This window comes from Desmodus rotundus, unplaced genomic scaffold, assembly GCF_022682495.2.
Source record: "Desmodus rotundus isolate HL8 unplaced genomic scaffold, HLdesRot8A.1 manual_scaffold_184, whole genome shotgun sequence".
Lineage (NCBI taxonomy): Eukaryota > Metazoa > Chordata > Mammalia > Chiroptera > Phyllostomidae > Desmodus > Desmodus rotundus.
This window is the reverse complement of record NW_026527241.1, coordinates 62,085-88,898: the sequence shown is the minus strand read 5'-3', so window position 1 is coordinate 88,898 and position 26,814 is coordinate 62,085. Positions and strand designations below refer to the sequence as shown.

The following is a 26,814-nucleotide window of genomic DNA, read 5'->3' as shown; positions in this document are numbered from 1 at the left end:
AACTGAGGTGATAATTCCCATCAGTGATGTAAAAGAATTTGCCAAACGGCCCCAGCGAGGCCACTTCCCCGGTGCTGAATGGGAACCTGCAACGTGAGCTGGACGTGCACGCCTGCACGAAAGTTGCTTCCCAGAAGTGGTGCTGCCCTCCCAGTGATTGACGGGTTCTGGGCATGCGCGCTGGAGTCCAGGGACCTCCGTGTGGCAGTCTCCCTTCAAGTATCTGTGTAGGTTTAGTCCGAGACAAATTGTCATGTGATGGGCGGAAACCCTGTAGCTGTGGTGCTGCCAGGCCGAAAAAACAGTCTGGAACAGGGTCCCTGAGGAGAGTGCTAAGTGAGGCAGGTTGGGACACTGGCGGGGTCCTCACTTTTAGTCCTCCTGCTGGCTAGAGCTAACCACTCGCCAGGCAGCTGCAGGCCTCTCGGTAGCGAGCTGGGACCTAAGAAGTCCGCCAGTTTTGCTGTGGCTGCAAGGGTGAGAGTAAGGAAGAGGTCGAGGTGGTGTTTTTGTGTAGGGGTTCCTTGGGCTAGTCCCTGCGTCTCCGACCACTGGTGTCACCGGGTGAGTTGTCTGGATAATACTCTCGTGTTTTTGTATTCATTTTACTTTTGAAATTTGGCGAAAAAAACGGTAGTGGTTGCAAAAATGACGGCTCCGAGTTTCTCTGGTCGGCAGGTGGCAGTGTGGAGCCACGAACTCTTTTCTACCCCCGCCCTTCGTGCTCAAAAAAACTACTTGGCGATATTTCTGGTATATTTGGTCAATTGTCTTGTCTGGCCAGATCCTTCCCCTGGCTGAACTGCTCCATTCACTGGAGTCCCTACTGAAAACTGGGTGCCTTGGCTCCTTAGTATCTCCTATTTCTCACTCTGTGAAGGGTCTTCACATGGGCTTTTATCAGCATACTTTTCAGTTCCCTGGACACTCACACCTCAGTATAGACAGTTTGGGAGGGCAAAAAAAGTGACCTAAACCACACTTTTGTCATCCACCCATGATGATTATTAGTTTGTGACACATTTCTTTATGGGTCTTCCTGCCAGTAAAGGGGCAATGCACACACAATTAGCTTCATCTTACGGTGTGACTTCAACTTCTTTTATTTAGAAACTCAGGTTTTTAGCGTGAGATAGCTGTTGTAAACACTTGAAAAGACTTGAATGATTTTCATTCATTTCTCTTTTTAGTAGTATACGTTGTCTTAAAGACTGTAAGTACGGTATTTGACAACTGAGATAGAAAGCAGAAATAACTCCTGACTCCTGTGTGAACGGGAAATACCAAACCTCACCCTTCCTAAGGACAGCGCCTCTGATTTTCTTTGTTTTTGTTTCACATCTGAGGGGCACTTGCTGTGTCTGTCCCCCAGCAGCCTTCCCCTCCTGTCCCCCTGGTGAGGGCCAGCTGCGCCCTGGCTCCTGCCCAGTGGGCCTGAGAAGTCAGAGGCCCCACTGAGATGTGTCCTGTGTACGCACTCCATTATTTTCCCCCTCAGGCTATAAAAATCTTCGGAGGGTAGCCTTTTGAGGAGACAGAAGAGTAATAATCTGAGACCCTGGCACTCTCAACATGTTTTGCATGTCAGCTTCATGTTTAAGATGGGATCCTTCTGTACCCAGTATACAAGTGTGCAGTTTCACAGTCGACACGGGCTCGCTTACACATCTTCTTCGAACTCGACTTGGCTTATACTGAGCCGAATGTGTCTTCCAGTACTGCTGCCTGGTTTTCGAAATATAAAAAATAATGATACGGCAAACTTTCTGAATCAATCTACAAACACATTTTGGAGAACGTGCCTTGCAGAGAAACCTACAAGTTGACACGCACTGCCTCACTGCTTCCCTCAGGGACACAGGCCGGTGGCCGCAGTGTCCTTCCAGGAGATGCTGAGGACTAGAGCTGACAATGGGCTCAGCTGAGAGGTGAAGTGTATGTCATATAGTTTTTACACAGCGTTAAGCTTTGTGACATGCCATGGCCTTTCCTACGTTTAATCCCAGTTACTTTCAATCCTCCTCATGGAACATACTGGATGAGAATTCACATAAGGAATTCTAATGATTTTTAAAACTAGTACTTGAAAAAATAAGGACAAAAGGAGAAACCAGATTATAAAGCCAAAGAAAAACCCAAAAGCAAAATTATGGTAGGCAGAAGTGAAATTAATTCATGACTGGATGTCTAATTTCCCTCTTTACTCTTTTCATTCTAATAAGAATACTGTTGACTAGGCGCATCCAGTCATATCTCCTTAAGCCCGGCAGCGCTGTCCTGCTCAAACAGGTCGTCCAAGCCGCGGTGAGGACAGAAGACCAGGAAACAGGCTGCTCCTTCACCTCGCTGCAGGGGTCCTTTCTCACTCAGCTCCTGAACCGGGTACCTCATCCCTGGGCTTCCCTCTGGGAAGAGAACTGCCTGATGAGGAAAGGACTCCACCTCGTCCAGGACTTCACCTTGTCCGAGAGAGTACAGGTCAAATCCTTACAAGAGACCCTAGCTTTCCTAGCTTCAAACTCCATGTTCTTAATTTCTTTTTCTCCTCTCCTCCCTGCTGCACCTTCTTTCTCTCCTCTATAACCCTCAATAGCTAACAAACGACCAGGCAAACAGCACAGCTCTGGAAGAACTCTCTGACAGCTGCTGGGACGAGACTACGTAATACACCTACAAGCGTGTCATTACTCAGCCAGTGTCGCAAAAAGTCTCGCTTGCCATTTGGAAAACATATTACATGGAAAACTCAGAGTTCTACAGAGCTTGGTTTTTTGGGGAGGTTGCAGTCCATGCAGGCATAGAACTCAGGGCACAGGCCAGTCTATTGAGCAAGGCAGGAAAACTACACGAGGTTGAAAAAAGGGGAAAGTGTGTCTTCCAAATAAACTTTTTATGACAACGACCGCAGGTAGAGATACTCGAGAGCACTGGGGCCTCAGCTTGGAGCTGACTCCCGTGTCTGGTAGTCCCAGTGCATGCTGTCATTCCTGTCCATTGTCCCTCTCAGGTCCACGGGAGTCAGCACAGAGGACATCTTAGAGGTCACGTGGACCAGGGGATACTGAAATGGTCGTCCAAGTAAGATAAATGATTCCTGGAATAAGTCCCTACACACACCAGGACAGGAACGACTTTCTGTACTTGGAGCTGGGGCTCATGCACCACCCTTTCCTAGATGCACCCTCCTGTTCACCCAGTAACTTAGCTGCAACCCTCTTCTGAAAAGCGAGAACACGGCAGGCCCAGAAAGCAAAGAATCACAGAGAGCAGAAACGGGAGGCTGGTAGACTGGATCAGGGAGGGTGTTCTCTGGAGCCCTGGTCCAAGGCCTCCAGGAGGCCTCCAGAGAGAAAGTGCGGGAGAAGTTCTTCTCGTCCAATCTACGGACGCCATAAAGCGTCAGTGTTGTAGGTGTAAATGAGTTCAGATTACTTCTTTCCAGTACTCTTTAGAAGAAACTTTCGGGTAAGAAACGTGGGACGTGTTTCAAGTATGAGAGGCCTGCCAAAGTGGCGTCAGCTCCATTAGCTGGACTAGGGAGAGACAGACCCCTGCAGTCGGATGCGGCGGGTTCACGCATACCAGTCACCATCAGATGGCCGTCATTGGGCCCCTTCCTACGTGTTCAGTATATTATTCCTCACAGGCCCTGCCCCTCAGTGCATGGCCCAAATTAGTCATCCAAGGTAGCAGGCCAGGGTGATGGCTTTAACCACTGGACCAGTCACCTTAGGATGCGTTGCAGAATGGAGGTTCTATGCAGTGACTACTGGAAAGACTCCCACAGTTGACCTCATGGTGAGTTTTGGGCTATGGTGGGACAGGACAGGGAGGACCTAGGAAGATGCCTTGGCTAGTGGGGCAGGGAAACTGAGACAGGTACCCGAACACACTGGGCAAGCCATTTACAGCCAAGAGCAGAAGGTCACGAGGACCAAAGGCCCCAGTGCCTGGAGGGGCCACAGCTGGGAAAACAAGGACCTTGACTCTCAGGGTACCCTCTCCTCCCTGGAGAGAACAGTTAGGCCTGGGTTGTATTTCAGCTCCAGGCCCGGAAAAGTACCCAAAGCAGCTGGTGGCGCCAGAACTCACTGCAGTGACTAAGGACCCCCTGCCCTGTCACTGACCAATCAGTGGAGGGGGTCTGCACTGACCACCCCCCTAACAGGGCACACCTGGAGACCTGATGCAGACTCCACTGAGTCCCCCGCCCCTAAGATTGTGCCTGGAGGACAGAGGTATCAGCCTGAAGGCAAAGGATCCAATGGGTGTGCTCTCCCTGTGGGGAGCAGCCTGAGCCACTCCCCTTCCTTTCTACACCCCCAGGCCCCCACCCCTCTTCTTTCTTCACAGGTTTGGGTCTCCTAAAGTGCAAGGCAACGGGCAGCTTGTCCCAAGGTAATCCCCTGAACCTGTCCCCAAATCCCCCTTCTACCTGACTTGCCAGTGAGCTAAGGTAGCCCCACCTAGGCTCTCCTGTTGCTTCTTTTTTTACTAAGCCCATATTTGTTTCCTTATTTGTTTCAGCACCTGTAATAATGTATGCACACAGTCACCTGGATTTGCATTGTGGATGTTTCCTGTATGGGGTCAAGGACGCACACACTAGAGCCCGCGTTAGGGATACCCACTGAAGGCCTGGTCCCTTTCGTGTAACAACGGGCCTGTGATTTGAAACACTATTTTATGTGTCCCTCCATTTTGTACAGTGAGGTCGGAGTGACTGCAGAACTGAAATATATAGACATAATGTCCCATCAAAGTCCAAGTGAGTTGGGGGAAAGCATTGTGGATCCGATTTAGAGAATTCGAAATACGTGTTGCTAGGCAACCTAGAAACAAAAGGCAACCTAAAAAGCAAAGCGTTTCTTTGTATAGAAAGCAAATTTTCACTGGGAATCTTGTAATACAACGAGAGGCAACTGCCACCCCCCTTCCCCCAGTTGGGCACTACCATTGAGGGAGAAAGAGTCAGGTCAGTTTTTTTCCTACAGGAAGGGCGGGGGAGCGCAGGTCTGACGCATGTTCAATCCACCACTGCCCTCTGCTGTCCAGAGAAACACAAAGCTGTGCGCTGAATGGAAGTTTTGTCTTTTCCTCCGAGTCTGGAGACAGACTCAGAGACCCTAGTGGCTGTTGGAGCGAAAAGGGGTGATGGTGCTTATCAAAGAATGGAAAAGAACCTGCCCAAAAGACCCCAGTAAGGCCACTTTCGTGGTGCTGCCCCGAGCCCCTGCAACAGGAACCGGAAGTTCAGGTAGCAGTAAAGTGGAGTCTCTGAATGTGGTGCTGCATCCGTGTGATTGGCGGGCTCTGGGCATGCGCGCTGGAATCCTGGGACCTGTGTGCCACTCTCCCTGGGAGCTTCCCTTCCAGTTTTGTTCCAGATGCAGCTACAAACTATTAGGTGAGGGACAGAAACCCTGTAGTCGTGGTGCTGTGCACCCACTTCCGCAGCGCCCCCAGCAGTACCCGTACCAGGTCCTTCTTAATAGTCCCCACCCTGAATCCCCCCCTCCCTCTACCTTCAGGCCTAGGTCTTGAACAAGATCTTCCTGTGACCCTATCTTCAGTGGCCCTCATTTTTTGAAATCATTCCTGTGACCTCAGGGCCCATGAGCCTGACCCTGTCCAGACGGAGCCCCCACCTCCTCAGGCCCATTCTTCCCTTCCTGTCCACCCAGCAACCCCATGCCCAAGCTCATGCCCCGGCATCAGGGACACGGCGCCCCTCCATGATAGCGGTTTCTGGCATTCTCCTCTATCAGCACCTCAAAACCATGCTTAGCTCTTCCAGCACCCTTCGTCTAAGGCAGGGGTGTCAAACTCATTTTCACCAGGGGCCACATTAGCCTCACGGTTGCCTTCAAAGGGCCGAAATAATTTTAGGACTGTATACACGTAACTACTCCTTGACTGTAAAGGAGTAGAAATTACATTCCACCCTTTGGAGGCAGCCGTGAGGCTGATGCGGCCCCCGGTGAAGATGCGTTTGACACCCCTGCTCTAAGGCCTCCCCTTATACAGCCTTCAAGCTCAGGGGGCCCCTGGTGTGGACCCCACAGCCTGCTCACCACCCACACGGCCCCTCATTACCAAGCCTCTCCCGGTCCATCAACTCCCCTCTAACACACCTGTCTTGCTGCTGTCCACCTGCTCCCTGCTCTCCTGTTGTGCCCCAGGGGACAGCACGTCCCTAGTTTGAGCACTGATGAGGACAATTTCAGCCTTCCTTCATCTCCTTAATCCCATGACCATGAGAGCACTGATTCTCACTCTCACCCTCCTCCTGCCAACACCCTGCCTTGCTCACAGGCAACCCTCTGGCAATGCAATGAGCTTTCCCAATAACGGATGCAGAACACAGAAGCACTGAGGTAGGGCTCCCCCCTGCTTCCCAATCTCAAGGGACCTGGTTCTCCCCTGACGTTCCCTGCTGGCCCAGGGCATGCCCGCAGGTGTGTGCAGCCAGCCCTCACCTGTGCTCAGCATCCCTGCCTTCCCACGGCTCGGGGACTGTGCCCTTGCACTGAGCACTGGTCTGCTGACAAATCGCCTGCTCTTTGCACAGGGGACCATCCCACGAAATGGGGGAAACCCAACCCCCTTCCCACAGGGGAGTCTGCAGCTACTGGCACATGAATCGATGGCTTGCAAAGTGAAATTGCTTCAACCTCTCCACGTAGCAGTTGCTCCTCAGTCCCCTCGATAGGGCTTTGTGCCCGGCATGCCACAGCACTGCCCTACTCAAGGCCACCAACGTTAGATCCTTATCATCTGATGGCACCATCCCTTTCCTAGCTCATCCCGGGCAGCTGCTATGGCACCTCTGGCTCATTTTCCCACTCCATTCTCTAGCCCTCTACTTCTTTCTCCCTTCTGGAAAGCAGGAAGTGTCTTGTGACGACGCATTGTCCCTTGTTTAGACACGGTAACATGCCACAGTAGGCCCCGTTGACCTGGACAGACTATGGGACACCTTGAGTCAACACGGAAGACACGGCACAGAAAAGAGTGTCTGTCCCAGTCCTGGGGGGAAGGACCTCCAGAAGCAGAGGCTGGCGGAGATCAGACACCTCAGGGGAGGGAGGTGAGTCCAGAGGTGAAGAGCAGCTCCACATAAAGAGGGTCGACCCCATTCACACGCGGGACACCGAGGAGGACACTGTGCTCAAGGAGCCAGCAGACTCTTTGGGCAGAGGGATGGCGGAGTTCAGGAATACAGCTTTCTGGAGCTGACCCTGGTTCCTGCCGTGGTGTAGGGGACATCCCCAGGGACCGCATTCCTTGAAGGGGCGATGTAGAAAGTCACTGGCCAGAGGCGGGGGCTCATGAGGGAGGACTGAGCAGGCAAGGGGCCAATGACCCTGCAGCCCAGGCTGTGAAGGGGGCAGCCCTGCCCGAGCGTGGAAGGGAGGATGACGCCCAGGTTCAGAGGGGTCAGCACAGGTACGTGAGACTGGGTCAGCCAGGGGGCACCCGTTCTTGACCAACAGGTGAGGGTAAGAAATGCAAGTTTTGCCTGTGACCCCCGGGTGACCTTCACCAGTTAGATCTGGGAGCCAAGGGTCATCATGTCCACAGACACCACCTGGGGCACTGTGAGCCCCAGGGGTGTGTCAGAGATCCCCTTCCTCTATCACACACTCACAAGCCACACGCACCCCTTCCCCCGTGTGGAAGGAATGGGGAGGTGGGGCAGAAATCCGAGCGTGAGCATTTTCACTGAAACTCACTGAGCATTTGGACACGTGGACCACTGATGTGTTCGCATGTATTCGTACCTAGCTGATCAGAAGCGAACTCAGAGTTCCTGCCCCCACCCCTCCCATGCCAGAGCGGGGGGCGGGCACCTCTGATGCGCAACAGTAGGTTCAGGCAGAGACGAGGAGCCACAGTGCAGCTGCATCCTGAGCAGCATTGTGACCCTGGGGGGCCGCAGCCCATCCCCACTGGCGCCTCCTGTGCCCGCTTTCTAATCTTTCCCTGTGACAGACGTCCTCAGAGACCTTGGGGTCCCTGCCTCCTCATCTCTTCAACCCCGGACAACAAGCCGGACTCCCAAAGCAAATCACAGAAACGGGAGAAGCGCAGGCAGACTCACAGACAGGAGGAGCTCACGCGGGTTGTCATTGTGGGGAGCAGGGTTGGCTCCGGGCGTCCTCAAGGCCGTCCTCGTCTCCCCAGGTGATGCCAGGCTCCTTGTCTTTCACATCACAGGCCTGCCCTGCCCTGGGAGATAAGCAAAAAGCCGGCGTTTTTAAGAGGAGAAGTCAGTGTTTCCCTTCTTATCACTCTTGGAGGTAAGTGATACCCATGTCTTCCCTGGAGTTGAGTCCTGGGTGAGAAGCGCAGGAGGTGCTGACACACCCAGACTCTCAGTCCATCTCCAGCCCAGCCAGTGTGTCCTCAGAGAATCCATTCTTCAGGGGGGACCCTGCCCTTGTCCCCTGCCCACCGCGGCCCTGGGCACAGGCAGTGCCTTTTGTCCAGAGAGAGAGCAGCGGCCAACCCTCCTGGTGATGTGCAGGTCTCCGGTCTCCACTTCTGGGCAGCTGGGGTGCCCCCGGCCCCCTGAGTGTGTTTTCCACAGAGGAGAGACCACTGAGTAACAGAAAATCACCAATTAAAGGTCAGCAGCGGTATTCCCTTTGCTCATCTTTTGCCGTCTCAGATGTGGTCCTTCTGTCTCTAACCCATGTCCTTCAAGTTGGGTTCAGGAGCTTTGGAAAGACAAGAGATTCCTCCACAAAGACCCTGAGTTCGTACAGAGCCTGGCTGTGGCCAGGTAGCAACGGCAGACATCTCTTGAGGACTGCACCGTGCTCCTTCACCCAGCAGCCTACGCCCCTTTTCCTCCTCCCACCCCCCCAGCCCTGTTGTTTCAAGGTGGCCTCAGGTCTGTAGCCGCGGGCAAGATGCTGAAGACGCAAGTCAGGCTTATGCCTGCACTTCTAACACTCCAGCGTGCCTTTTGGGGTCACCTGGGACTAGATGGACATTCCACCTGTGCAGGGGTCAGAATCGCAAGGGAGTTCTTTCCTACTGTTCGATGGCCCGGCCCCTCTGTTCCTCATCTGAAGAACCCCAGAGCACAGCCTCATCACCACCAGTAAGGGGTGATCGAGGCCCATCTCATCCACAGGCTTAGATTTCCAAATGCCTTAAATCGATCCAAGTCCAAGACATATACACAGGAAACCCCTTCTACCTTCTCACAGCTTCCTGGCCTCTACGGTCCTCAAACAAGAAATGTCTCTGCAGGGGACACTGTGTCTGCATCTCGGGACCATTCACACGCCCATGTCTCTGGAGACTGCCGTCACCCTAAACCCCAGCCCCTTGCACCCACTGCCCTCATCACAGGACTGCCGCCTGCTCTTCCGGTGTAATAGCCTTCGCTCTTAGGCCACCTTTGCCAAAGCCCCCGATCCTGCCTTCTGTTCCGAGTTGACTCATTCCCGTTCTTCCTCAATACCGATTGACCCTTTGACTTGAAAGATGTTGTAGCTCCCAACCCATAGTTCCATAGGGCACAGCCAAGAATGGGAGCTGGAATGAGGATGGGCGGCTTCCTGAATACCCGGAGCTGCTTCAAACCACTGTTCCTGCCTCTTCAACTTAGAGCATTTTCTGAGATTCCGGCCACCTTCCGACACTCTGTGACCATTCAACAGTCCTGAGGATGCGCAGGGACTGATGGCACCTGTATCTTTTGGTGTACTCGCTCGTGTTGGGGACAGTAAATACATAGAAAAGCAAAAAGCCTTCAGCCTGTAGTACCGATCTGTTGATTTGTTTGATGCCAAGCTTCTTGAAAGGATGGACTCCAATAGCGTTCCTTTTTCTGTTACATCTGCACCCCTCTTCAGTGACAGGTCAGGAGAGAGGAAGGATGCTGTGTGTGAGAGCAAAGCGCTCGAGCAGGTGGCAGCCGTGGTTATCCTGAGCACAGGTGAGGGCTGGCTGCAGTCAGGAGCAGGCATGCCCGGGGCCGGTACAGAACGTCAGGGCAAACCCGCTAGATTGGATGTGGGAACCTCCGGGAAGTCACACGCCTCATTGCGCCTATCTTCGCCAGTGCAAGGGGCAGGGCCGCTAGGAAGAAGTCAGTGGTGTGGGTAGGATGAGGGGCAAAGTGAGAGGTGAGGCTCCTCTGGTCATGGGTTGAAGAGAAACAACTCAGTAAGGTTAAACGTTTTTGTTGTCAAGGCTCAGGAGCTCACACACGGGCAGGGCTGTGCCCCTTACTGCAGCACAGCAGGGCAGTGTGGAGCAGAGGGGAGGAAGGACCAAGAGGGGCGTCCAGGGGCCTTTACAGCCCTGGGTAGGCTGGCTGCAGTGCGGCCTGGTGGAAGGTGACTAAGGCTATGGGGTCCACAGGGGAAGGGGCCCCCAAGAGGTTGAAGGCTGTTTAAGCACAGGTGTTGGAAGGGGGGCTGGTTGCAGGGCACAGTGTTGAGGTGTTGGCAGAGAGGAATGCTGGAAGGGACAGGGGAGGGGGCAGGTGGTTTCCTGAGGTGGAAGGCCCGCCCACTTGCAGGTGACTGATGCTCGGGATCAGGAGGAGAAAGTATGGAGGTCGCAGAGGCTGCGGGGCAGCCTGAGCCGGCTTGTGTGTCCTCATATCACCAGGAGGTTCCCCAAGGATGGAGGCTGACAGCAGGTAGGTGACTGTGCCAAGGGCCCAAGGTGCTCAGAGGCTAGGGCGGGCACAGGGTGACCAGGGAGCTGGAACAGGTTCCCCACCCAGGGCGCATGGGGCATCCGGCAAAAGGACCTGGACATCACAGGTCCTGCCCAGCAGCTGACTGTCTAGAACAGGGTCCCTGAGGCTACTGGTAAGTGAAACGAGCTCCGACACTGGCAGAGCCCTCACTTTTCTTCCTCTGGCTGGCCTAGAGCAAACCCTTTGCAAGACAGCGCACAGTCTTTTGGGGTGGGGTCTAGGACCATGGACTTCCTCCAGGGTCTCCATGGCTCCGAGGGCGGGACTAAGGAAACTGGCCTGGTGCAGGGTTCCTTAGGCTCATCCCTGCATCTTCTCACCACGTCTGTCACTGGCTGTGGTGTCTGGAGATTTCGTCTCTTGTGTTTTTATGTTTCTTTTTCTTTTGAAATCCAGCGGAAAATGGACATTGAGGGTCAAGAATGATGGCACCAAGTTTCTCTGGTCGGCAGGTGCCAGTATGGAGCCACAAACTTTTTTCTCCCCCCGCCCTTTGGGGTGCAAAAAAGTGCTCGGAGCCATTTCCGGATATTCTTTCCTTTGCCTGGGCACCAAAGATGGCAGGCCCCTTTCTTCCTGTGGCTGAACTGCTCCATTCATTGGAGCACCTACTGAAAACTGGGTGCCTTGGCTCCTTGGTATCGCCTATTTCTTTCTTTCTTTCTTTCTTTTTGAAGGTCTGGAGGACTTTATTGTTGCCATAAAACATTTTTTCCATGTTCTCTTTAGACACATGAAATGAAGGCTGTGTTCCCAAGATGTGGCTTGTGGCTTTAAAATAAATTTTTTTTTTTTTTTACAGTATTCTTTTTGGAGGGATGAAAGCATGTATACCTGACTCAGTGAAGGGTCTTCACATTGGCTTTCATTAGCATACTTTTCAGTTACCTGGTCACTCAAACCTCAGTGCGGACAAGAAAAAAAGAGTGATCTAAACCAAACTTTTGTCACCCTCCGATGACCACTGTTAGTTTGTGATACATTTCTTTAGGGCTCTTCCCGCCCATAAAGGAGCGCTGCACACACAATGAGCTTCATCTTGGGGTGTGACTTCAATTTCTTAGAACTCAGGATTTTAGCTTGAGGTAATTGTTGTAAAAATCATTTGAAAGGACTTGAGTCATTCTCATTCATTTCTCCTTTTAGTAGTATAGTAGTTTTAAAGACTGTAAGTACGGTATTTGACGACTGAGATAGAAAGCAGAAATAACCCCTGGCTCCTGTGTGAACGGGAAACACCAAACCTCACCCTTCCTAAGGACAGCGCCTCTGATTTTGCTTTGTTTTTGTTTCACATCCGAAGGGCACTTCCTTTGTCTGTCCCCCAGCAGCCTTCCCCTCCTGTCCCCCTGGTGAGGGCCAGCTGCGCCCTGGCTCCTGCCCAGTGGGCCTGAGAAGTCAGAGGCCCCACTGAGATGTGTCCTGTGTACGCACTCCATTATTTTCCCCCCAGGCTATAAAAATCTTCTTCAGATGGTAGTCTTTTGGGGAGACAGAGAGTAATTAATTATCTGAGACCCTGGCACTCTCAACATGTTTTGCATGTCAGCTTCATGTTTAAGATGGGATCCTTTTGTACCCAGTATACAAGTGTGCAGTTTCACAGTTGACACGGGCTCACTTACACATCATCTTCGAACTCGACTTGGCTTATACTGAGCCGAATGTGTCTTCCAGCACTCCTGCCTGGTTTTCGAAATATAAAAAGTAATGATACGGCAAACGTTCTGCATCAATGTACACACACATTTTGGAAAACGTGCCTTGCAGAGAAGCCTACAAGTTGACACGCACTGCCTCACTGCTTCCCTCAGGGACACAGGCCGGTGGCCGCAGTGTCCTTCCCGGAGATGCTGAGGACTAGAGCTGACAATGGGCTCAGCTGAGAGGTGAAGTGTATGTCATATAGTTTTTACACAGCGTTAAGCTTTGTGACATGCAATGGCCTTTCCTATGTTTAATCCCAGTTACTTTCAATCCTCCTCATGGAACATACTGGATGAGAATTCATATAAGGAATTCTAATGATTTTAAAAATGAGTACTTGAAAAAATAAGAAAAAAGGAGAAATGAGAATTATCAGAGCAAAAAAACAAAAAAACAAAAAACCAAAATGATACTAGACAGAAGTGAAGTTAATTCACAACTCCACGTCTAATTTGCCTTTTTCTCTTTTCCTTCTACTAAGAATACTGCTCATCAGGAGCATCCAGTCACAAATTGTCAAGCCCGGCAGCAGTGTCCTGGTCAAACAGGTCGTCCAAGCCACGGTGAGGACAGAAGACCAGGAAACAGGCTGCTCCTTGAACTCGCTGCAGGGGTCCTTTGTCACTCAGCTCCTGAACCTGGTACCTCATCCCTGGGCTTCCCTCTGGGAAGAGAACTGGCTGATGAGGAAAGGACTCCACCTCGTCCAGGACTTCATCTTGTCTGAGAGAGCACAGGTCAAATCCTTACAACAGACACCAGCTCTCCTTGCTTCAAATCCCATCTTCTTAATTTCTTTTTCACTTCTCATCTGTTAGGCAGTATTAATTTTTTCAAAGTACACATATGTGGGGAACCGTTCCAAGCGTGGGAAATGTGGCTCAGCCCCCACTTGGAAAACCAGTGGGGAGCGAGGTTGGCGGGCAGGACCCACGTCCATGGGTAGGTTCTCCAGTGGGAAATCAGGCCTGCATTGTACCTAGACTGCTATGAGACTTGCTCTTGCTAAAGCTCCCTCACCCTGAATTGAGGAAGCAAATGTTTACTGAGTATCTTTATCTTCCCAGAAACTGGGCTAGACCCTCCAGGTATGGGACAAGGCCTTTTCGACCATTTCTCCTTTTACATTGCAAATATCCCCCTTTGATGTACTCAGTGACTTCCTCTCCTGTGTCTGCAAAGATAACCACCCCAAACAAACCTTTGTATAGTAAAGAGGACCTTTGATGTTAAGGGCCTCAAAAACCTATAAAGCCTGGTCACCCCAAGGCTCTTGGTGCTCCCCCCTTGAGGGAGTGGCCTCGCCGTCCCTTTCCCCCCACAGGACGTCTGTAGTCCGTGTGTATGTGTATTGGAATACTGAAACCTCAACAGCAGATCTTGGGGGCCGAGATCTGCGTCACACATAACTATAATAACGAGCCAGAGAAGGTTTCTGTCCCGAAGGGCACCACACTACACACAGAGGCCTCCGTGGATTCAGTGCCTGACCCGTTACACTCAGGACACCTCGGTCACGTGATTTTGTGACAGCACAGAGCACAAGGTGCGGAATCGTAACTGTGGCACTACAGACTGTCCCTACATCCCTAGATGGAAAAAAAAGGTGTCTGTGCCTGCATAAAACACCTAACAAGCGGGCCATTACTGAGCCAGTGTAGCAAAAAGTCTGACTTGCGCTCCGGAAAATATATTTCACGGAGAACTTATGAAGCTAAAAACAGGACACACATTTCTACAGAGTTTGGTTTTGGGGGAGGCTGTAAACCATGCAGGTACAGAGCTCATGGCACAGGCCAGTTTTCTGAATAAGGGAGCAAAACTACATAAAAAGTGGAAAGATTCTCTTCCAAATATCCCTTTCATGACAGGAAGCACTGGTAGAGTCACTCGAGAACACTGAGGCCTCCGCTTGGAGCTGACTCCGTGTCTGGTAGTCCTGAGCATGCCCAGTGCATGCCTGTTTATGCCGTCATTCCTGTCCACTGTCCCTCTCAGGTGCATGGGACTCAGCACAGAGGACACCTTAGAGATCACGTGGACCAGGGAATTGAAGTGGTCGTCCAAGTAAGATAAATGTTTCCTGGAATGAGTCCCTACACACACCAGGACAGGAATGAGTTTCTGTACTTGGAGCTGGGGCTCATGCACCACCCTTTCCCAGATGCACCCTCCTGTTCACCCAGTAACTTAGCTGGAACCCTCTTCTGAAAAGCGAGAACACAGCAGGCACAGAAAGCAAAGAATCACAGAGAGCAGAAATGGGAAGCTGGTGACTGGAACAGGGAGGGAGTTCTCTGGAGCCCTGGTCCAGGCCCTCCAGGAGACAGTACAGGGGGAAAAGGCGGAGAAAGATCTTCATGTCCAATGTAAGGACGCCTTAAAGCATAAAGAAGTCGTAGGTGTAAATGAGTTCAGACTACTTGTGTCCAGTACTCTTGAAGAAGAAATTTTGGGGTAAGAAACGTGGGACGTGTTTGCAGGTATGAGAGGCCTGCCAAAGCACACTCATAACCATTAGCTGGGCTAGGGAGAGAAAGACCCCTGCAGTCGGATGGGGCTGGTTCACGCACACCGCTCACCGTCAGATGGCCGTCATTGGGCCCCTTCCTACCTGTTCAGTATATTATTCCTCACAGGCCCTGCCCCTCGGTGCATGGCCCCAATCAGTCATCCAAGGTAGCAGGCCAGGGTGACTTTACCAGTGGACCAAATCACCTTAGGATGCGTTGCAGACTCCAGGTTCTATGCAGTGACTACGCTGCAGGGCCGTGTCCTACTGCAAAGACTCCCACGGTGGACCTCATGGTCGGTTTGGGCCATGGCAGGACAGGACAGGGAGGAGCTGGGAAGATGCCCTGGCTAATGGGGCAGGGAAACTGAGACAGGAGACTAAACAAACTGGCTAAACAATTTACAGCCAGGAGCAGAAGTCACCAGGCCCGGCCGAAGGCAGCAGTCCCTAGAGGGGACACAGCTGGGAAAAGAAGGACCTCATCCCCCAGGGTAACCTCTCCTCCCCGGAGATAACAGGTAGGCCTGGGTTCCATTTCAGCTCCGGGCCCAAAAAAGTAGCACAATCAGCAAGCAATGCCAGAACCCACAGCAGTGACTAAAGACCCCCTGTCCTGTCACTGACCAATCAGTGGACGGGGTCTCCACTGACCACCACCCTAATAACCTAATAACACACCTGCAAACCTGATGCAGACTCCACTGAGGCCTCCCCTAAGATTCCTGCCTGGAGGACAGAGGTAACAGCCTGAAGGCAAAGGAGCCAATGGGTGCGCTCTCCCTGTGAGGAGCGGCCTGAGCCACTCCCCTTCCTTTCCACACCTGGGAACTCCACTCCCCACCTGTTTCTGCACAGACTTGGGCCTCCTAAACTCCAAGGCAATGGGCTGCAGGCAGCTTGTCCCAGGCGAATCCTCTAAACCTGTCCCCAAATCCCCCTTCTGCCTGACTTGCCAGGGAGCTAAGGCAGCCCCGCCTAGGCTCTCCTGTTGCTTCCTCTAGGCCAAGGCTGTCAAACTCATTTTCACCGGGGGGCCACACAGCCTGGTGGTTGCCTTCAAAGGGCCGAAATAATTTTAGGACTGTATACATGTAACTACTCCTTAACTGTTGAGGCCTTGCAATGACATTCAGCCCTTTGAAGGCAACTGTGAGGCGGATGTGGCCCCCTGTGAAAACCAGTCTGACACCCCTGTTCAGGACGAAGCCCTTCTTTTGCTGTTGGCAGCTGTAATAAATGTATCCACATAGTGACCTGGACTCACGTTGGGGATCTTTCCTGCATGGAGTCAAGGACGCACACACTAGACCCCGAGTCAGGCAGACCCCCTGAGGGCCCGGCCGCTGTCCTACAACAATGGGCCTGTGATTGGAACACTCTACTCTATCTGTCCCTCCAGTTCGTACAGTGAGGTCTGAGTGACTTCCACAACTGAAGTACATAGACATAGTGGACCATCAAACACCAAAAGAGCTCAGGAAAGACCTGTGGACCTAATTTAGAGAAGCAGAAATACATGTTGCTAAGCGACCTAGGCAGCAACCTAGAAGGCAATTTGAAAAGCAAAGAGCATTTCCTTGTGTAGAATCCAAGTTTTCACTGGGATCCTAGTGAAAAAACAGGAGCCTAGGAGCCACTGAGCCTCCACAGGCCCACAGCCTAACTACCAATCAGGGAAAGAGTCGGGTCAGTTTTTTTCTCTGCAGGAAGGGCGGGGGAGAGCTGGTCTGGAGCTTGCACAATGCACCACTGCCCTCTGCTGTCCACAGAAACACAAGGGCCTGAACACACAGGAAGTGATGGCCTTTCCACCGAGGCTGCACACAGAATCAGAGACCCCAGTGGCCCCTGCAGTCAAGCGCAGTGATGGTGGGTATCAATGAATGGAAAAGGAGCTGCCCAAAAGCCCCCAGCAAGGCCATTTCCCTAATGAAGCCCTAGGACCCTGCAACAGGAGCCGGAAGTCCAGGCTTGCAGGAAATGCCTCCCACAAACTGGCGGTACCCTCCCTGCGATTGGCGGGTTCTGGGCATGCGTGCTGGAGCCATGGGAAGCCTCTGCCAGTATCCCTGCCAGGCTTCCTGGGAGCCTCACTGTAGGTTTAGTCCTGAATGCAACTACAAACTGTCAGCTGAGGGAGTCCGACACTTGTAGTCCTGGTGCTGTGGACCCACTTCCACATCGCCCCCAACCAGTACCTGCACCAGGCCCTTCTTAGTTTTCCCCTCCGCCCCCACCCAACCTCCCCCCACATGGGTCTTGAGCAAGGTTCCTGTGACATTTTCTCCGTGGTCCTTGCTCCTTGGAACCATTCGAGTGACCTCAGGGCCCATGAGCCTGACCTGTCCACACGGAGCCCCCACCTCCTCAGGCCCATTCTTCCCTTCCTCTCCACCCAGCAAGCCCATGCCCAAGCTCATGCCCCGGCATCAGGGACACGGCGCCCCTCCATGATGGCGGTTTCTAGCATTCTCCTCTATCAGCACCTCAAAACCACAGCCAGCTCTTCCAGCACCCTTTCTCTAAGGCAGGGGTGTCAAACTCATTTTCACCAGGGGCCACATTAGCTTCACCGTTGCCTTCAAAGGGCCGAAATAATTTTAGGACTGTATACACGTAACTACTCCTTGACTGTTAAGGAGGGGAAATTACATTCCACCCTTTGGAGGCAGCCGTGAGGCTGATGCGGCCCCCAGTGAAGATGTGTTTGACACCCCTGCTCTAAAGCCTCCCCTTAGACAGCCTTCAAGCTCAGGGGGCCCCTGGTGTGGACCCCACAGCCTGCTCACCACCCACACGGCCCCTCATTACCAAGCCTCTCCCAGGCCGTGTTGGTACTCTCCTCTAACACACCTGTCTTGCTCCTGTCCACCTGCTCCCTGCTCTCCTGTTGTGCCCCAGGGGACAGCACGTCCCTAGCTTCAGCACAGATGACAATTTCAGCCTTCCTTCATCTCCTTAATCCCCTGACTATGAGAGCACTGATTCTCACTCTCACCCTCCTCCTGCCAACACCCTGCCTTGCTCACTAGCAACCCTCTGGCAATGCAATGAGCTTTCCCAATAACGGATGCAGAACACAGAAGCACTGAGGTAGGGCTCCCCCCTGCTTCCCAATCTCAACGGACCTGGTTCTCCCCTGATGTTCCCTGCTGGCCCAGGGCATGCCCGCAGGTGTGCGCAGCCAGCCCTCACCTGTGCTCAGCATCCCTGCCTTCCCCCGGCTCGGGGACTGTGCCCCTGCACTGAGCACTGGTCTGACGACAAATCGCCTGCACTTTGCACAGGGGACCATCCCAGGAAATGGGGGAAACCCAACCCCCTTCCCACAGGGGAGTCTGCAGCTACTGGCACATGAATGGATGGTTTGCAAAGTGAAATTGCTTCAACTTGTACAGACTATTTGCTCCTCAGTCCCCTTGATTATGGCTTTGTGCCCAGCACAGGTGAGGGCTGGCTGCAGTCAGGAGCAGGCATGCCCGGGGCCAGCAGAGAATGTCAGGGCAAACCCGCTAGATTGGATGTGGGAACCTCCAGGAAGTCACACGCCTCATTGCGCCTATCTTCGCCAGTGCAAGGGGCAGGGCCGCTAGGAAGAAGTCAGTGGTGTGGGTAGGATGAGGGGCAAAGTGAGAGGTGAGGCTCCTCTGGTCATGGGTTGAAGAGAAACAACTCAGTAAGGTTAAACGTTTTTGTTGTCAAGGCTCAGGAGCTCACACACGGGCAGGGCTGTGCCCCTTACTGCAGCACAGCAGGGCAGTGTGGAGCAGAGGGGAGGAAGGACCAAGAGGGGCGTCCAGGGGCCTTTACAGCCCTGGGTAGGCTGGCTGCAGTGCGGCCTGGTGGAAGGTGACTAAGGCTATGGGGTCCACAGGGGAAGGGGCCCCCAAGAGGTTGAAGGCTGTTTAAGCACAGGTGTTGGAAGGGGGGCTGGTTGCAGGGCACAGTGTTGAGGTGTTGGCAGAGAGGAATGCTGGAAGGGACACCAGGGGGGGGCAGGTGGTTTCCTGAGGTGGAAGGCCCGCCCGCTTGCAGGTGACTGATGCTCGGGATCAGGAGGAGAAAGTATGGAGGTCGCAGAGGCTGCGGGGCAGCCTGAGCCGGCTTGTGGGTCCTCATATCACCAGGAGGTTCCCCAAGGATGGAGGCTGACAGCAGGTAGGTGACTGTGCCAAGGGCCCAAGGTGCTCAGAGGCTAGGGCGGGCACAGGGTGACCAGGGAACTGGAACAGGCCCCACACCCTGGACGCATGGGGCATCCAGCAAAAGGACCTGGACATCACAGGTCCTGCCCAGCAGCTGACTGTCTGGAACAGGGTTCCTGAGGAGACTGCTGAGATAGGCAGGCTGGAACACTGGCGGGGCCCTCACTCTTCAGCCTCCCCAGGGCCAAGAGCGTATCACCAGCAAGGCAGCCTCAGTCCTCTAGGGCGGGCTCTGGGACCTGGGACTTCAGCCAAGGTTGCTGTGGTTCCAGAAGGCGGGAGTAAGGAAGAGCTGGTGTTGGGGGCAGGGGTTCCTTAGGCTCGTCCCTACATCTTCTGACCACAGCTGTCATTGGTTGTGGTGTGTGGAACATTCATTTGTTTTGTTTTCGTGTTGATTTTGCCTTTGAAATTTGGCAGAAAAACGGGCATTAACTGCCAAGAATGACGGCGCCGAGTTTCTCTAGGCAGCAGAGGGCAGTGTGGAGACACGAACGCTTCACTCCCCCGCCCTTTGTGGTGTAAAAAAGTGCCTGGAGCCTCTTCTGGGTACTGGGTCTACCATCTGGGCACGGGAGCTGCCAGGCCCGCGCTTCAATGTGGCTGCACTGCTCTACTCATTGCAGACCCTACTGAACTCTGGGTACCACGCCTCCTTGGTATCTTGGCCAGGTAGCAATGGCAGATATCTCTTGTGGACTGGACCCTGCTCTTTCATCCGGGAGCATCCGCTCCAGATATTTCTGGGTGGCCTAGGTTCTGTGAGTCTCTTGCACTTGTAACAGCCCGCCTGTACCCCTGGACCTGCATCCCCTTTGTGGGGATCTGGGAGTGGATGGATATCCCTCCTGTGCAGAGGCCAGAACCACAGGCGAGTCCTTTCCCACAGCTGCATGGCCCGGCCCGGCCCCCTGTTCCTCATAATAGCGCCCTAAGCACAGGCTCATCACCACCACATATGAGAGATCAGGGCTCATCGCACCAACAGAGCTCAGACTGACCTTTATGGGCCCTTTCCTATAAACTGACTTACGTGTTACATCTTACCCCACTCCCTCCCTTATTTCCTGGCTCGTGGTGCCTCTGGCTCAGTCTCTGGTCTAGAACTTGACATGCTGCACAGGTCTGGATATCAATGGATTCTGGCTCCTCATCTGTAACTTGGGACCCCATGCAGTCTGTGATGTGACCCCACTGCAGTCTGTACACCCCACACTTGGTATGGGGACAAAGCCTTTAGTGGGAAGATGGACGGGTGGCCTCTGACTCCCTCGGTTACCCCCGCCCACCCATTCTCCATGCTCCCTTGTGTAGCAAAGTCAGCAATTAGAACTGCCCTCAGCATGCCCCCCAGCGTGCCACATCAGCCCTCACCCCTGCCCATCCTTCTCAGTCCTCTCTCCTGGCCACCATGCCACACACGGGACCCCATGACACACTCTCTGCCACATCTATTCACGTCAGCCCTGTCTCCTTGATTACAGGCTCAATTGTCCAGGGCAGGGTGGCTCTGCAATTCCTCCTCTTCCACCACCCCAACAGCCAGGCCAGCCTGCAGGGGGCGGCGAGGGCGGACCGCGGAAACCTGCAGGAGCGGCACACCGGGGACTCTGGTTGGCAGGACTCACCTGGTGTGGCTGCTGCAGTGAGGCTATCACTTTCGGACCTCTGCCGGCTGGGCAGGGTCCCCGCCTTCTCTGTCCTCTGCTGTCCCACCTCATGAACTGGGATGGAAGTCTCGCTCCATCAGGAGTCTGTGGGAAAGGATGAAAGCAGCTGACATAGGGATGTCTGTAGCTCGTGCTCTGACACCTAGTGAACCAACGATGAAGTGAGATGCTGCGTTAGGCCTGCTCACCACACAGCCCCAATGACCGGGCTGAAGTCGGCCTTTGTGTTGCAGGAAAGACAAGCCCTGCTCTACCGACCCTGTCCCCTGGGGCTGCGCGCCAAACCTGGCAGGCTCCGTGCAGCTCCCAGGCTCTCGGATGTGATCACAAGTTCAGATTCTCAACCCACTTCAGTGTGCAGAGCACATACATTTTTGCAGCAATACAGCTCTGGGGACCACCGAGAAACACACGGCCAGAATGCACAATTTATTGTCACTTCAGACAAACTGCACGGTCACCTCCTGGGTACACATCATTGGATTCTGGGGGGCATGGGGAGACAGATTTAGTCATTCATCCCTCTTCAAGTGAAAAGGCATTATGTCCAAACCCCGACGCTTAATAACTGAGTGATGTTCCGGTTCTCACGTGGCAGCACGAAGCTGCTGTTCACATTCACCACCCCGGGGACGCCAGGCAGCAAGGAGTGGCCCTGGAGCCCTACGACAGGGGCACCAGCACCATCCTGGGGGACCCCTACTGTGGGCACGGACTCTGCTTCCAGCTCTCCCTGCACAGCGGACTCTCTGCCATGACCTCCGCACGGAGGATCTGAGCGCTGTCCTTGCCGCAGGGACGCCAAAGGTGACCTGACCGTGTCCTCTGGAGGCCTCCCCCCTCCCCCCATTCTAAGTCTCCTCCGCTTGATGCACTCGGGTCTGCTGCTCTGGGATTGAAACGTAGGGATCTGAGGTCTGACAAAAAACAAGCCCACGTGGATAAACCAACCTGAATTCTGAAGTCACTTCCCTTTACCAGGACTATTTGGTATGGAGGAGGTACTCCGCCAGAAACGCCCTCACGGGGGAAGGCTCCCCGTGCTAAGGAGCAGGGAAACGCTGACCTGCACTTAGCTCAGACTCATAATGGCTGACCCAAAGAACACAATGGGGAATCACCGCATCCCAATTCCACGTCCCCTTCCCACACCTCTTTAGCCTCAGCTTGGTGCGCCCGACCTCACAGTAGCACACGTGCATTTCAGCACCCACGGGGCTCCTTCGGGGAGGCAGTCAACAAAACGGCACAAAAGCACGTGGGCATCAGCGAGGCATTCACACTGCGGACACTCTGTACGTCTCGGTGAGAACAGCGTCTCGGTGAGAACAGCGTAGGGAGGACAGACAGAGATCCAGGGTGTGAAGGGGACAACATGCATCACGGGAGCCAGAACACAGGAGTTGGGGGCCACGGTACACAGTCCCCCTGGCCTCAGAATGCCCCAGAGTGGCCCAACTCCAGGCAGGAAAGGTCAGGACCTTCCCGGCATCCGATCAACGCTGACGGGATTTTCAATCATAAAGTAGCTGCGTTACTCCTCAGACTGCTGCTTACTGTTGGCCCCCAAAAGGAATCCGCGCTCAGGTTCCGGCAGCATCGTGTTCAATCTGTCCGCATCTCCATCACGTGAGGTAAGACTGTCAGTTTACTTTAAACCACTGTTTTCACAGCCTCCAAAACTTTGGTCTTTTGCTTTCCTGCCGCCTCTCCAGTTGGAGCTTCTCCTCTCCCTGCTGTCATTGGAACGCCCCGTGCGGCAGAAAAGCGGGCAGATCAGTACCCAGGCGGAGGCTCGGCCACTGAGGCCGTGTACAAGGCTCTCCCAGCAGGAAGGATGTGGGATTCCATTCCCGTCCACAGGAACACCACGAACATGCCACCTACAGTTCCCGCAGTATGGACGTTGACACCTAAATCTGTTCTGATGTCCATCACCAGAGGAAGAGATTCTGATGGAGGAGTCTCCATGGCAGTTGTCTGAGAAACGCTCTCTTCCTCTGAGGGGACGCCAGCCGTTCCCACTGCCCCAGGCGCAGGGTTTTCTCATCTGTGTGCCGCTGCTGGAGCAGCCCCTCTGGGACAGGGACAGGGTAGTAGGTGCCAGGACTGGGGTTCGGGTCACTGAGGTTCATCGTTAGCAGTTCTGGGAAGGAAGGGTGAGGGGCTGCTGGGACTTCCTGGGAAGTCTCTTCAGAGGACATCGGGGGAGACTGACAAATCAGCGTTGAGCTGCATGTCTGCAGGGGAGCCACGAAGGCCTCGTCTGTGCTCAAAGCTGCAGGCGGCCCCCGGGTCTGGACACAAAGGGGACGAGGAAGGTCCTCAACGAGCTGGAAGGTAGCAAGGGACGTGGGCAGCCCAAAGAACCCAGACTGCAACACATGGTGATAAAACAAGAAAGAAAGTCCAGTATTATTCATCCTAGCGTTCCCGTCCCTCTGCTTCCTAGCTGTAAAATGGGGATAATAATGCGCCCTACCTCCTAGGATTGTTCTGCGTGTTACACGGGATACCACATCCCGAGAGCTCCAAAGACTGACGGCACACACTCAGGGCGTTGCAAAGGAGATCCACTGTTGCGTGCACGAGACACGGAATGCAAAGCCACGGGCCACAGGCAACCATGTTAGCGCCCTGCTGACTGTTTACAGAGTATCCCCCGGCATAATCTGAAGAACAATCGATGTGTCATAAGAACAGCTGTTCTCCTAACCACTCCTATACTTTCACAAAGCAGACCTTGAACTCGATTCTAAGCATTTGCACCACACTGACACACCCTTGGAAATTTTCACCTTCGTCCTCACTGGCTGTTCTTGTAGTGAAAAGTGTGCTCAGGACCACGGAAATCAAAACCCCCAGGAAGTGGGAGGAAGAATGTACTGTAGCTGGTCACCTAGGAACCATGTCAGTTACCAGGTCGGTCCTTGAGGTGTCGCAGCGCTCGCGCCCGGTAACCGTTCCTTTCCTTCCTAACGGCCCAGAGCGCAAGAGCAGTGATGCTGGCAGCCCACACATGTGAAAGCGAAGCCCGAAAGTGCGCGCGCGTGTATTAGCCAAAGCACCGTATATACAGGGTTCGCTACCACCTGCGGTTACAGGCATCCACTGGAGGTCCTGGAATGTGTCCCTGATGGATGAGGGGGCTACTATATCTCAAAGAACACGGTGAGAAGATCATTAGAGAAATTAAGATGCTACATTAGAAAACATGCATTTAATGCAAAAGAAAGCAGGAAAGGAGGAGCCAAAGAAGAAAAAGACACGAAACAGAAAAAAAGTGTAAGGGCAAATGAAAGTCCACCCACGTCCATAGGAATGTTACCTGTGAATAGATTAAATAATCGAATCAGAAGGCAGACATTGATTCACTGCATTTTAAAAAAACGACAAGATGCAACTCTGCCTCCTGCAGAGGAGACACAAACGCATTGGCCGTGAAAGGAGAGGAAAAGACAGATCATAAAGGCAGCAACCAGAAGCAGCTGGAGTGGGCACCCTAACATCAGGCGGTATGTACAATAATCTTTAGTGTATGTTTTTCCATTACCGTTTACTCCCCTTATACCCTCCACCCCCATCAATCACCACTGTTGTCCGTGCCCATGAGTCCCTTTTTTTTTGGTTCAATCCCTCCACCCCTCACCTCCCCGCCCAGCTAGCTGTCATCTGCTCTCCATCTATGAGTCTGTCTCTGTTTTGCTTGTTAGTTCAGTTTGCTCGTTAGATTCCACATATGAGTGAAATCATATGCTATTTGTCTTTCCCTGACTGGCTTATTTCACTTAGTATAATGTTCTCCAGGTCCATCCATACCGTCGGAAAGGGTAAAATTTTCTTCTTTCTTTCTTGTGTAAATGTCCCATAGTTGTTTTATGCACTCATCTACTCAGGGACACTTGGGCTGCTTCCATATGTCGGTGATTGTAAATAACGCTGCAATGAACATAGGGGTGCTTATGTTCTTTTGAAGTAGTGTTTTGGGTTCCTTTGGACGTATTCCCGGAAGTGGGATTGCTGGGTGAAAAGGCATATTCATTTGTAATTTTTTGAGGTGTCTCCAGACTGCCTTCCACAGCGGCTGCACCAGTCTGCATCCCCACCAACGGGGCACAAGGGTTCCCCTTTCTCCACATCCTCGCCAGCACTTGCTGTTTGTTGACTGATTGATGATGGCCATTCTGACAGGTGTGAGGTGGTATCTCATTGTGGTTTATATGTGCATGTCTCTGATGATTAGTGACGTTGCACACGTTTGCATATGTCTATTGGCCACCTGCACGTCCTCTTTGGAGAAGTTGTCTATTCAGGTCCTTTGCCCATTTTTTATTGGGTTGTTTGCTCTTCTGGTGCTGAGTTTTACAAGCGCTTTATACATTTTGGATATTAACCCCTCATCAGATGTATCGGCCAATATGTTCTCCTGTTCTCTGGGTTGTCTTTTTATTTTGTTGATGATTTCCTTTGCTGTGCAAAGACTTTTTAGTTTGATGAGGTCCCATTTGTTTATTGTTTCCTTTTGTTTCCCTCGCCTGGGGAGATACATATGATTAAAGACTTCTACCAGCAATGTCTGAGAGTTTGCTGTCGGGCACCCACTTTTAATATTAAACACACAACGCAGCAATTCTAGTCCCAGAGAATTCTTTGCAACAGAAATGAAAACAAAATGTCCTCACAAACCCGGTACTCAAACATCCATAGCACTTTTATCTCTAATCTCGGAACCTAGAAACGACCCAAATATTCCACGACTGGTATGTGGATGACAAAAACAGACGCTGCACAGTAATCCACAGGAAGTGCCGATGCGTGCGACAGCAAGCACGTCAGCATGCTGGGTCAGAGGAGGCGGACTCACGGGCTACACAGCACGTGACCCCATGGAAGGGGCAAGCTGGAGAAGGCCCGAGCGCAGGCTCGCAGGTGTTTCAGGGGCTGCCAGGGTATGCGAGTGAAGGAGGGGGTCGGGTGGGGAGTGGCACACGGGAGCAGTGTCAAAGGACGGAAACCGTAGTTTTATTGTCGCCGTTTGTAACAATGGTATACACTTGTCACACTCTACAAACCGTATACTTTCAATGTAAATTATCTCCCTACCTCTGACTTTTTTTTCGAAGGTGAAGGACTGTTAAGGAAGGTACTTAAATACTGGGTATTGTATTCCATTTTATCCACGAGTTCGTAAACAAAGAAGTCTGTTTTGGAGTCCTCCACAGACCTGGCCCTCCTGCGGTACTCCCCGTGTCGGTGGTGGCACCGTGTCGCTCATTACCAAACACAGGGACTTGGGGTCAACCAGGTGCGTCTTCCCCTCCTTCCCCTGAACTCCAAATGCTTGCTGAGTTCTGTCCATTTGGCCTCCGCCATGGCTGTCTAATGCTGACACTTTTTGCCACGTCTAGCACATCTGCCCTCCCCAAAGACTCTGTCCCGTGGTGGTCAAACCCGCTTTCTAACTGGCCTCTCACATCTACTCGGGGCGCCCGTCTCCCTCCCCCTGCCTTCTCCCCTCTGCCCTCTGCCCGCTGCAGGGCTGCCATTACTTTTCAGATCAAGACCGCATTCCACAAGGGGGATAGATGGCAATAGAAACATGACAATAAAAAATTTAGAAAAATAAAAGTACAAAAGTGCCCTTTCAAAAAAAAAAAAAAGAAAAAGAAACAAATGCATTTCAAATGGGCTCACATCTAAGCAAATAAACTATTGTAGGCCACGCTCTCCAGCTAGCAGGACCACCTAGCGCCTGTGACTGAAGCCGCACTGACTCCGCGTTTCCTGATTTCTCCTACCTGACAGAGCTTCTGACTGACACTCCAGACCGATTCAGGGGCAAGTCACAGTGTCTGGTCCTAAATTACACTCCGCTGAGAACAGAACTACTTGGCGCTGCTTTATCCCGGGGACTCCCCAACGGGACAACTGTGGGTCTGAGCCCACGATGGTCTGGACTCCCGGGCATCAGTGTGGCTGCAGTGGAGT

At 52.9% G+C, this 26,814-nt stretch overlaps 1 protein-coding gene across 1 annotated transcript; it reads right to left on the bottom strand.

Annotated features, from left to right (window-relative positions):
* Positions 1–20,932: 20,932 nt before the first annotated feature.
* FAM156A (family with sequence similarity 156 member A) lies at positions 20,933–23,603 on the bottom strand. Its single transcript, XM_053917747.1, is given in 3 exon segments — positions 20,933–22,624; positions 22,627–22,799; positions 22,801–23,603. Coding segments are annotated over 3 exon segments (681 nt in total). The 5' UTR covers positions 23,250–23,603; the 3' UTR covers positions 20,933–22,565.
* Positions 23,604–26,814: the final 3,211 nt, after the last annotated feature.